Genomic DNA, 12483 nt, shown 5'->3' on the forward strand with positions numbered 1-12483 from the left:
CCCGATGGTACCTGCCAGAACGCACCTGAACTCAGGCTACTCCCTTCTGCCGCCTCCCCCTTGAAATGAGTACAGATCGGATGTTCTCTCAAGCTGAGACCCTGTGTGCACAACCCTCAGGGCTGGTGACAGCAGACAGGGGAAGATGGCAGGGAAGGCCTGGGGGACATGACCCCAAGAAGAGCGGGAACAGGACAAGAGGGAGGAGACTCTAAATTATCCATCAGCACAGGCCGGCCAGTGGCCCGATGCATAAATGTATAGAGAAAATAAGTGGGGGCGGAGGGGGATAGAGAAGGGACCAGGGTATAAAAAGGGCCCGCAAGGGACTGATTCCAGGATCCCAGCACCCTGCTCCCCAAACCGCTCAGGGTCCTGTGGACGGCTCATCCCCAGCTGTGATGGCTGCAGGTAAGTGCCCCTAAAATCCCTTTGGGTTCAGTGTATACTGAGGCACAAGGCGGTGGCCTGGCATGTGGATGGGGACACTAACCCTGGGCTTTGGGGCTGCTGAATGTGAGCAGAGACATCTATGCCCAGACATTTGGCCAAGTTTTAAATGTTCTCCGTCCCCGGGCGGGGAGGGGAAGGGCTGACGGGAAACAGAGGCCTCTTGCTGTCTGGGCCACGGCCTCGCCCTCCGGGTCCCTCTCTGTAGGCCCTCGGAACTCTGTGCTCCTGGCGTTTGCCCTGCTCTGCCTGCCCTGGCCCCAGGAGGTGGGCGCCTTCCCAGCCATGCCCTTGTCCAGTCTGTTTGCCAACGCCGTGCTCCGGGCCCAGCACCTGCACCAGCTGGCCGCCGACACCTACAAAGAGTTTGTAAGTTCCCCAGGAATGGGCGCCGGTGGGGGGGTGGGGGGGTGGGGGTGGTGCAAGAAGGTGTGAATATCACCCCTGGGAGGTAATGGGAGGAAACTGAGGAGCTCAGGGTTATTTCATCCAAGTGAAGAGGCTGTCAGCTGAGCACAAACTGAGGGAGCTTCCGAATGAAGCAGTGATGAGGACCGTGCAGCTGAGACCCGGGCGGGCATTCTTTCTGCAGGAGCGGGCGTACATCCCGGAGGGACAGAGGTATTCCATCCAGAACGCACAGGCTGCCTTCTGCTTCTCGGAGACCATCCCGGCCCCCACGGGCAAGGACGAGGCCCAGCAGAGATCCGTGAGTGGCCAGGGGCGCCCGGCCAAGGATCAGGGGCCTCCCTCGTCTGCAGGAGTCAGGCCCTGGGCAGCCTTCTCCCTGGGGCCGAGGGTGTGCAGGGAGGCAGGTGGGCGGCCCCCGGGCAGAGGCTGGCGTGCCCACCGCCCCCTCCATCCACAGGACGTAGAGCTGCTCCGCTTCTCCCTGCTGCTCATCCAGTCGTGGCTCGGGCCCGTGCAATTCCTCAGCAGGGTCTTCACCAACAGCCTGGTGTTCGGCACCTCGGACCGGGTCTACGAGAAGCTCAAGGACCTGGAGGAAGGCATCCAAGCCCTGATGCGGGTGGGGACCGTGGTGCTGCGGGTCCCCTCTTTGGGGCCTGGCGGCAGCCAGGCTGACTTAACTGAGGGGTGGGGGCTTGCGTGCACTGGGAGAGGCTGTCCCTTTCTTTGTAGTAAACAGTCCAGCCTTGACCCCTGAGAAAGCTTACTCGTTTCCCCACCGTGAATCCTCCGTGCCCTTGTTAGAGCCCTGGAGGGGAGGGCCACCCACAGAGGGACAGGGAAGGAGCAGTGGCCAAAGACTGGGCCTCTCCGTCCCTCTTCCCCTTTTTGCAGGAGCTGGAAGATGGCAGCCCCCGGGCCGGGCAGATCCTGAAGCAAACCTACGACAAGTTTGACACAAACTTGCGCAGTGACGACGCGCTGCTCAAGAACTATGGGCTCCTGTCCTGCTTCAAGAAGGACCTGCACAAGGCTGAGACGTACCTGCGGGTCATGAAGTGTCGCCGCTTCGTGGAAAGCAGCTGTGCCTTCTAGTTGGTGGGCATCTCGGTTGCCCCCTCCCCAGCGCCTCCCCTGACCCTGGAAAGTGCCACTCCAGTGCTCACTGTGCTTTCCTAATAAAATTAAGTTGCATCGTATCATCTGAGTAGGTGTCATTCTATTATGTGGGGCAAGGTCCAGGCTGGGAAGACAGCCGCAGACATCCTGTGGGGGCCGACTGGGAATGATACCTGACCTGATTCCTCCTGGGCTAGAAAGAAACCGACACATTTATTCCTCTCCATCACACATTGGGTCCCTGCCCAGGTCTGAGGTCCCAGCTCTCTGGGCAGTCATAGGTCAGGAGCACCCCCATCGAGTACCTGGAGGTGTTCCTCTCTCCCCCGTGGGCACCACAACACCAAATCTAGCCCCCAAGAGCAGGGAAAAAATGGAAAGCAAAATAAGCTATTAAGTACAGAGGCAAAACATCCTGACATGGGAGAAAATTATGAGAGAAATCCTAGAATTACTTTTGTGCACAAAGTTGAAGGCGAACACACATTAGACCCACCTACTCTTAGGAAAGGGGAACAATGCAAAATGGCTTTGGGACAAACAGAACCAGCCTGTTTGGGATCTGGATGGTGGCAAGGGAAGTGGAAGAAAGACTAAGTTGGGGTTGCAAATTCAGGGCCAGCAGGTGCCAGGTAGACAACTACGAAAGTAATGAAGGCATGGTGTGAAGGGATAAATCATAACTGACGCTCCACTTCCTTGTCAGGGACACATGCCAGCATGTGGGTACCGGGGAAGTCAAGAGAACTCAGGACCCAGCTAAGGTGGGACCTATCGAACCTTGTTGCCATTCAGGACTGTGGGAAGGGCTGCCAGACCTTCTGATTTTTCGAGACAGACAGGACGTCCAGACTTTTTCCTTTTAATGTTTATTTATTTATTTTGAGAGACAGAGAAAGAGCAAGAACAAGCCAGGGAGGGGTAGAGAGAGAGAGGGAGGGAGAGAATCCCAAGCAGGTTCCATGCTGTCAGCACAGACACCGATGAGGGGCTCGAACTCAGGAACTGCGAGATCATGACCTGAGCCGAAATCAAGACCCAGTTGCTTAACCAACTGAGCCACCCAGGCACCCCAGGACATGTGAAATCTAGTTTTTAAACATCGGTGACAAATCCCTATTGAAAACATGTTTAAGGACAAAAATTAATCCAAACACAGTTTCTCCTCAAGCTGTCATTGAGCAATTTCTTCTGAGAACAGTGGATTGGGGTAACTTGTAAGGGCAAAAATCAGAAATAGTTGGACTTGTATTTATGCTCATGAGTAGATTACTTAACCTCTTGGGGACCCAGGGTCCTCGTGTATAAAATGAGATGATAATAAATTGCCTTACAAGGCTAATGTCAGGATTAGATAAAATGGTGTTTCTGAAGTGTTTGACACATTACAGCACTCAAGAAATCAGCTGTTTTGCACTGAATTTTGGGGGTGTTCCCTGTTTTCTGATGGAATGCTTAAATACTTGTTATTAAAGTTCATTTATTTATTTTGAGAGAGAGAGAGAGAGCATGTGCACATTCAAGAGTGGAGAAGGGGTACAGAGAGAGGGGGACACAGGATCCAAAAGGGTCTCTGTGCTGAGAGTAGAGAGCCCGATGCAGGACTAGAACAGACCAACCGTGAGATCAGGACCTGAGCCAAGTCCTACACTTAAGAGACCCAGGCGCTCCTACTCCCTGCAATTCGGATTTAATTGGTCTGGAAGGGATCCAGGAAGGAGTGGTTTTTAAAGCTCCCCAGGTGAGGGGCGCCTGGGTGGCGCAGTCGGTTAAGCGTCCGACTTCAGCCAGGTCACGATCTCTCGCGGTCCGTGAGTTCGAGCCCCGCGTCAGGCTCTGGGCTGATGGCTCGGAGCCTGGAGCCTGTTTCCGATTCTGTGTCTCCCTCTCTCTCTGCCCCTCCCCCGTTCATGCTCTGTCTCTCTCTGTCCCAAAAATAAATATATAAAAAAATAAATAAATAAATAAATAAATAAAGCTCCCCAGGTGAGTCTAATGCGCAAACGCAGTTGAGAACCACTGAGTTAGGGACCACAAAGATGAGACAGCCTGGTCCACCGGAAATGAAGACCTGGGTCAGTTGCGGCACTCTCCGTTTCTAATTCTAACCAAAAATTTCTGAGAAGCAAGTAACGAAAAGGCAATTACTGTATGATTTCTCTCGGCAAGGTACTTCAATTCATAAAGACCAGAAAGTGGAACGGTGGTTACCAGGGCTGGAAGAAGAGGGAATGACGAGCTATTGTTTAATGGGTGGAATTTTGCAAAATGAAGGGTCCTACAGACACTATGGGAATGTAGTCAACACTACTGAGCTGAACACTTAAAATGGTTAAGATTGGGGTCGGGGCGGGCTGGTGGGGGGGGGGGGGGGCGCACCTGGCTGGCTCAGATGCTAGAGCATGCAACTCTTGATCTCAGGGTTGAGTTGGAGCCCCTGGTGTTCGAGTTGGGTGTAGAGATTACTTAAACATAAAATGCTTTTTTTAAAAATGGTTAAGATGGTAATTTTTATGTTATGTCTAATTTACCCCAATTGAAAAAAAATTTTTTTTAAATTTCTAATGAAAACTCTTCCCAAAAGTAAGATTAATGAGATTTTCTAGCAATAATGTTTGTCTGACTCCATGCGATCTTGTAAATTTACTGTAATCTAAAATGACCTAAATTTACTCTCACCTGAATTTCTTCTGTGAAAATTTAAAAAAAGGAAACCTAGTTTAGAATGGGATTGGGCGCCCAGCAGGGGGAGCTCTCTGCCCTACCACTTGGCAATTGCAGACCCAACTGGAAGAGAAGGACCTTAAGTGGAAACTAGTTTACTAACCCAGCGAGAGGAAGGTCTTTCCTCCTGCCCCGGCAACAGCGCAGCCAGTGAGAAACAGTCACAGCTCAGCCAATGAGAAGTCACCATACTTCCAGTTCTCACTTTACTCCAATGAATTTTTTGTTTATAACAGCCTCCCCAACTTCCTCCTTTCCTCTATTATGGAGAGCGGAAGCTCTCCTTTATTCTGCGGACTTGCCTAAGGCTTTACTGCAGCCTGCTTGTTCTGAGTTGTGATTCTCTGATGTTCCCATATAAACCCATTTTTGCTAGCAAAATAACAGGCATTTTATTTTTAAGGTTAACATTAGTCCAGAGAAGAGCCTCCAACAACTCTAAGGCTGCTCAGCAAACAGGTGCTGGCACCCACAGAGCCAATTGGGCTTGGCTGGAGGACCCTGGAGTTTGAGGGTAAGTTTTCACCTGGATTTTGAGCTCCGCTGTCTTTGTGTTTGAGTTCTCCAGACTTTATTCAGGATCTGTTTTAAGGCCTTATCCCATGTGAGAGTGTTTGCTTGACCTTCAGTTTGACTCCTGTTTGGAACCAGACTGCCCCTGGTGCAATTGTGCCTGTTGGAAGTGTATTGGCCTTGGGTTTGACAGAAAACAGACTCACTACAGCAGAATCTGGGGGCCATATCATTTGTTCCTCTTGGATCAGCTACCATCCTTTTCATGGGCAACATCTTCAGCTGATATTGGCAGAATCCACAGCACACCTCTGGTCAGGATTCAAGTAGATACCTCAAAAACCCTTCCCAGAATTAATACTGTATAAAGAAACCCTTCAAGGCATCCAGACCAGAATAGAAGATTATAAGGCTTGGAGCCTCATTATCCCCTGTACTAGTCCCTATAATACCAACATTTTACCAGTGAGAAAACCCAATACTGAAGATGGAGGTTTATCCCGGACCTCTGAGCAAAAAATAACATTGTTATCCCTTGGCACCTGTTGCTCCCAAGCCCCATATGCTACTGAGGTCTGTTCTCACTGAAAGCTAATTTTTCTCTGTAATTGATCTATGCAGTGCATTTTTACCATTCCTTTCATAAGGATAGCCAATACCTTTCTGCTTTCATTGGGGAATAATGGAAATGCACCTGGACAGTAAGCCCCAGGGTTACAACACCAAGTCCTCCTTACTTTTCATGAATCTTAAAAGCTGATTTGGGTGAAAGAAAGTTTTCTGTAGGCTCTACTTTGTTACAATTTGTATATGATTGATGTCTCTGCTCCCCTTCTCAAGCCTCTTCACAGGAGACAGCATCCACCTGTTAGAACTTTTGGCCTTAAAGGGACATAAGGTCTCAAAAAAAAAAAAAAAAGCCGTTTGCTCAAACTCAGTTCAATACCCAGGGCATCTAATCCTGAAACAAGGACTACATTTAGACCTGGGCAAAACCCCTCACAACTGCTTAACCCTGATAGATTACCTTTTGGCACCCCTCCCCCCATGGAAAGTTACAGGAGGCTCTAACCATTGCAGGTTTTTCATGCTTTACTGATGGTTCTTATTTGAAAGATGAAAATGGTAAATGGTAAATAATGTGCTGGGTATGCTACTGAAGCTCCTTTTGAAGTCATTGAAACAGCAGCTTTACCTTTGACTAATTCAGCCCAACAGGCTGAATTATACACCCTTATTCGAGCATGTAACTTTGCTAAGGATAAAACTTAGCATTTATACTGATAGTCGGTATGCTTTGGGTGTAGCTCATGACTCTGGAATATTATGGAAACAGCAAGCTGTCTTTACCTCCGATGAGGATAAAATTAAAAACGGCTTCTATGTCCAAAATTTATTAGATGCCATCCTTTTGCTGGCTGCTCTGGCTATTATTAAGGGTCTTGGGCACTTGAGACTCAATTTCCTGGAGACCAAAGTAAACCACCTTGCTTATATTTCTGCTAAACACACCGCTCCCAAGGAAACCAAAAGCTAAACCTCTGTCATGTTCCAAAGTGATGTTCTCCCAAATGGTAACTTGGAAAAATTGACCAGAGATACCCAACAGTTGGCCTCAGAGATGGCAAAACAATATTGGAAATGCAATAATTGTTGGCTTAATAGAAAGAGAGACCTCTGGTTTGGACCAAATAACAATCCAGCGCTACCAAAAATTCCAAATTTCTCATGTACATGCATTAAACCATTGGTCTACTGACAAAATAATAGCATTCATGAATCAATATTGGTGGGGAAATATTAATAAGGTCGCAAGAAGCACCTGCATCTCTCGTTCCACCTGTCGAAAGTATAATCCAGGGAAAACTGTACAGATGGATTTCATACAGCTTCCCTTTCTCATGGATATAAATGTTTTAGTCATGGTTTGTATGCTTCTCACTGGTACAAAGAGTTCTCTTGTAGACAGGCCAGTGCTGCTTCCGTGGCTAACATTCCATTAGAAAAAGTTATCCCTACCTGGGGACCCCCTCTCGAACTTCATAGTGATGAGAGAACACGCTTTGGCAGTCAAGTGCTTCAACAAGTCTGTGCTGTTGGCTGATTTCCCAGCACTTCATTGTGCACACCATCCTCAATTCTCAGGGTTAGTTGAACAGACTCATGGCACTATTAAGACCCAATTGGCTGGGGCGCCTGGGTGGCTCAGTCGGTTAAGCGGCCGACTTCATCTCAGGTCATGATCTCGCGGTCCGTGAGTTCGAGCCCCGCGTGGGGCTCTGTGCTGACGGCTCAGAGCCCGGAGCCTGTTTCGGATTCTGTGTCTCCCTCTCTCTGCCCCTCCCCTGTTCATGCTCTGTCTCTCTCTGTCTCAAAAATAAATAAAACGTTAAAAAAAATATTAAAAAAAAAAAAAGACCCAATTGGCAAAATTTGAAGAAATCCCTCAAATACTCTGGCCAAAAGCTGCCATTAGTCTGAAATCTCAGATCTACCCTCTTTGGTACTCATAGACTCTCACCCTTTGACGTAGTCACAGCACATCCGATACACTCGGCCCCTGCCTCCTCTGACCCACGGTTGACAAAAAGAGAGATACTTCAATATTGCAAAGGCCCAACTGCTTCTGTTAAAATAACAGTCTTTTCACAGAACACTCCCAGGAGATGACAACCTTAAGCCTCACACCTTGAAACCTAGAGATTTCATCAGTTGGAAAAGACACCTCCAGAAATGCTCTCTTCAGCCTTGCTGGAAAGGCCTTTGTCAGGAGCTTCTAACCAACCCTTATGCCACCAACCTCCAGAGAATAGACTCTTGGATTCACATGATACATCTAAAGAAAGAGCCAAACGCTGACTGGACCCTCATGCCATCTGGTGACCTGAAAGTAGAGGTGTCCCAGAATTGAAGCAGACGATATCTGAGGAGACCGCTTTCCCAAGATGTCTGGGCAGGTCTGTCTACCTTTTTCTCACTGTTGCTTCTTTTTTGATGGACGCATAATGCCCTTGTCTGCATTCCCAAAGCCCTCGCAAAAGGGACCTCTTTTGATTACGGCCTTTTGGAAACAGCCTCATCATGATCCCAGGACAAATTAATCTTACACTTGCTTTTACTGAAGGATTAGAAGGTTCAGAATTCACAAAAGGCTTCTTTCATCTGGACTATTAACTGGCTTTGGATTCTCATCCAAATTCATGGTCTCTGAACTTTATGGTCTTTGCAGCCTTAGGAGGTTGTATTGTCAATAACACATTTGGTTCAAGCAGTTCTTTTGATACAACAATACTGTTTTTAAAATCTTTGAGATTTTTCTGTTTTGCAGAAAGTTCATCAGCTGTTGCTTTATATTTATAGCTGCACTGTATCTTCCCGATTGTGCTTGGTTAATTCTCTCAGTGTGCTCCTCTGGTATCCACTGCTCTTCTTTCATTGTTGCTTTAAGTGGAAACTTCCAGAAGGCACACATGATTCCTGGTTTGCCTTCATAGGGAGTGCCTTTCTCCCCTAAGTCTGAATAAGTGCAAATAAATATTTCAGTTAGCTACTTTCAGACGTGGAGTCCTGGTTTAGAACCATCATACAGTAGGAATTGCTATGTTACTTTTTCTGCTTTGTATAATCATTTTGAGTTTTGTATTTTGTTGCCTATCAGGCTTCTAAAAATGATGTACCCAATAAGGTGATGCTGGCTCAGTGCTTGGAGATGATCTCCAGTGCGTAACTACAGTCTTGATAGATAGGGACTACAGATAGGAAGTACCTGACAGTTCTCTCCCTCCTAATCTTCCTTGCTGCTCAAATGTGGTTTGAGTGGTTGCCAACCGCTAGGCGCTTTCCCTCCTACTTAGGACATGACAACTGGGAAAGGTCCTTCCTGGTACTGAGAAAATCACTAAATGTGGAGAAACTGACTCTTGATCAGTGACACTTTCAAAGAAAGATCTTGATCATGAGAGGGAAATGTGCAAACTAGTAAAAGGAAATCTTGTTTAGAAAGGAATTGGGTGCCTGGGTGGCTCAGTGACTTAAGCATCTGACTCCTGATTTTGGCTCAAGTCATGATCTCACGGATCATGAGTTCAAGCCCTGAGTCTGACAGCAGGGAACCTGCTTGGGATCCTTTCTCCCTCTCTCTGTCCCTCCTTTGTGTGTGTGTGTGTGTGTGTGTGTGTGTGCACGCGCACGCCCGCGCACCCTCCGGCATGCTCTCTCTTTCTCACTTTGTCTCTCTCTCTTTCAAAATAAATAAACATTAAAAAAAAAAAAGGAATTGGGAGGCTGGCAGGGGGGCTTTCACACACTACCACTGCAACTGCAGACCCAATAGGAGACAGACTTTATACCTGGATGCTGCTTTCCCAGCCCAGCAGGAGAAAAAAAGGCTTTCCTCCTGTCCCAGCAACAGCCCAGCCAATGAGAAACAGTCACAGCTCAGCCAATGAGAAACCACTATATTTCCAACTCTCACTTTAATGGGCTTTTTGTTTATAACAGCCTTCCTGACTCCCCCTTTTCCTCTGTAAAGCAGCAGGTCCTTTCCTTTGTTCTGCAGACTTGCCTATAAGGTTTGCTACAGATTACTTGTCCTGGATTACAATTCTCAGCTGCTCTCAAATAAACCCATTTTTTGCTGGTAAAAATAACTGGAAGTTTTATTTATTTATTTTTTAACGTTTATTTATTTTTGAGACAGAGAGAGACAGAGCATGAACAGGGGAGGGGCAGAGAGCGAGGGAGACACAGAATCTGAAACAGGCTCCAGGCTCTGAGCTGTCAGCACAGAGCCCGACGCGGGGCTCGAACTCACAGACCGTGAGATCATGACCTGAGCCGAAGTCGGCCGCTTAACCGACTGAGCCACCCAGGCGCCCCTGGAAGTTTTATTTTTAATTTTTTTTCCACGTTTTTATTTATTTTTGGGACAGAGAGAGACAGAGCATGAACGGGGGAGGGACAGAGAGAGAGGGAGACACAGAATCGGAAACAGGCTCCAGGCTCTGAGCCATCAGCCCAGAGCCTGACGTGGGGCTTGAACTCACGGACCGTGAGATCGTGACCTGGCTGAAGTCGGACGCTTAACCGACTGCGCCACCCAGGCGCCCCTGGAAGTTTTATTTTTAAGGTTAACATTTCCATCAGCATTGCCAAAACAATATATTGAGTTTTGATTCTTTTTTTAAATTTAATTTAATTTTTAAAAATTTACATCTAAAATTAGTTAGCATCTAGTGCAACAATGATTTCCGGAGTGGATTCCTTAGTGCCCCTTACCCATTTAGCCCATCCCCCCTCCCACATCCCCTCCAGTAACCCTCTGTTTGTTCTGCATATTTATGAGTCTCTTCTGTTTTGTCCCCCTCCCTGTGTTTATATTATTTTTGTTTTCCTTCTCTTAGGTTCATCTGTTTTAGTCTCTTAAAGTCCTCATATGAGTGAAGTCCTGTGATATTTGTCTTTCTCTGACTAATTTCACTTAGCATAATACCCTCCAGTTGCATCCACGTAGTTGCAAATGGCAAGATTTCATTCTTTTTGATTGCTGAGTAATACTCCATTGTATATACGTATACACCACATCTTCTTTATCCATTCATCCATCGATGGACATTTGGGCTGTTTCCATACTTTGGCTATTGTTGATAGTGCTGCTGTAAACATGGGGGTGCATGTGTCCCTTCGAAACAGCATCCCTGTATCCCTTGGATAAATACCTAGTAGTGCAATTGCTGGGTCGTAGGGTAGTTCTATTTTTAGTTTTTTTAGGAACCTCCATCCTGTTTTCCAGAGTGGCTGCACCAGCTTGCATTCCCAGAGTTTTGATTTTTTTATACACATTTGAGAGCAGAACTGACACTTTCCCCTTTCTTCACAAGTCTGCCTCAGAATTACACGAACCTGGCCTTCTGGGTCAAACAAACATGACACTGTGCCTCACACCTTTTTTCATTCAGGGGCCCCCATCAAATGTGAGAAATACTTTAAGAGATACCAGTATGAGGGTCATCAGCTCATCCCTATCAGCATGAGACTTTCCTAATTTTAGTGTCTCAGAACACCTCAGCTCAGTGCAAACTGATACAATTGGTCATTCTACTAGTAGTCCCACATCTGAGGGAACAAAAAAGGAGGAAAGTAGAGACAGGAAGAAGGAAAGGAATAGAAGAGGAAGAGAGAACACAATGGAAAAGACAAAGGAAGTGTCAGTGGTGTATGTGGCTTTTGACGGCCCTCCGTGGGTGACCTGGTTTTTTGACTCTTTGAGTTTATTATGATTATGGGTATGATTACCACCAGCAGCTAGTGTAATAAAAGCTGATATTGTGAACATGTGTGCAATACCATGCCAGTGTTTTTTACAAGTACTGTGTCATTTCTTTCCAACTATAATCCTATAATAGGTAAATAGTATTATTTTCCCTATAGTAAGAAGCCTGACTGAAGATTTAACTTGTTGTCTCTTGGGTCTATAAAGAAAGACACCAGAAAGTCATCTTGACTTTCCTAAGAGGATAAATTTTTGGAGTATTAAAAGTAGTTCTCTTCCCCTGAAGATAATCAGGGTAGCCGCAGTTAAGTGTGAGCCGATTGCTCTACTGTTCAGGAAAAGAACAAACCTTTTAGGGGGTGGGGGTCCCCTGAAGACAAGGCAGCTACCCTTAGAAGAATTGACTAGGAGAATTGACTCCCTGACCCCAGCATCCTTGGGGAAGGAAAGGGAGAGAACAGAGGTTTCAAATCTTCCCAGGAAAGGGCCTACCGAAATCTGAAGACCCATCCTGGATGGCTAGTCCAAAGTAGTGAGCTCTGTAACCCTGCAAGTTCATGCAGAGAATCACCCCTACCTGCACCAACTCCTGAGGAAGCAAATCATCCTCCTAGAAAGATCCAAGGTAGAGGACCTGGGAACCTGGATCTGCAGAAGCACCAGGTTTTATGGACTGTGTGGGACTGTCAACAGTGACACCATGTGGCAGTGAGAAGCAAAGGCAGGAACCTCCGCTGTGCCTCAGGGCATGGGGGCCTTGAAGTGGGGTTTGCTCAGTGAGAGAACCACAGACCTGATGCAGCTGATCTCAAGACACTGAAATGGCTGGAGATTGCTGCATCAGGCTGCTCTATAGTCTTTTCTTTTAAACCCACTTCCTTATTTCCTTAAGTGTTGAATTCAGAAAAGTGAGCAAGTTATATTACATGATGAGTGATGGCTGCTGTATTGAGTGGAAAAATGGAGGCTGAGGTCATTTGGAGGGGGTGGGGGAT

At 47.0% G+C, this 12483-nt stretch overlaps 1 protein-coding gene across 1 annotated transcript; it reads left to right on the forward strand.

Annotated features, from left to right (window-relative positions):
* Positions 1 to 493: 493 nt before the first annotated feature.
* On the forward strand, positions 494 to 2044 carry LOC131497701 (somatotropin). Its single transcript, XM_058704204.1, has 4 exons — positions 494 to 819; positions 1043 to 1159; positions 1319 to 1480; positions 1756 to 2044. The coding sequence occupies exons 1-4, from the start codon at positions 736 to 738 to the stop codon at positions 1954 to 1956; spliced, it is 564 nt and encodes a 187-aa protein (XP_058560187.1). The 5' UTR covers positions 494 to 735; the 3' UTR covers positions 1957 to 2044.
* The last annotated feature ends 10439 nt before the right edge of the window (positions 2045 to 12483 follow it).

This window comes from Neofelis nebulosa, chromosome 16 (assembly GCF_028018385.1).
Source record: "Neofelis nebulosa isolate mNeoNeb1 chromosome 16, mNeoNeb1.pri, whole genome shotgun sequence".
Classification (NCBI taxonomy): domain Eukaryota; kingdom Metazoa; phylum Chordata; class Mammalia; order Carnivora; family Felidae; genus Neofelis; species Neofelis nebulosa.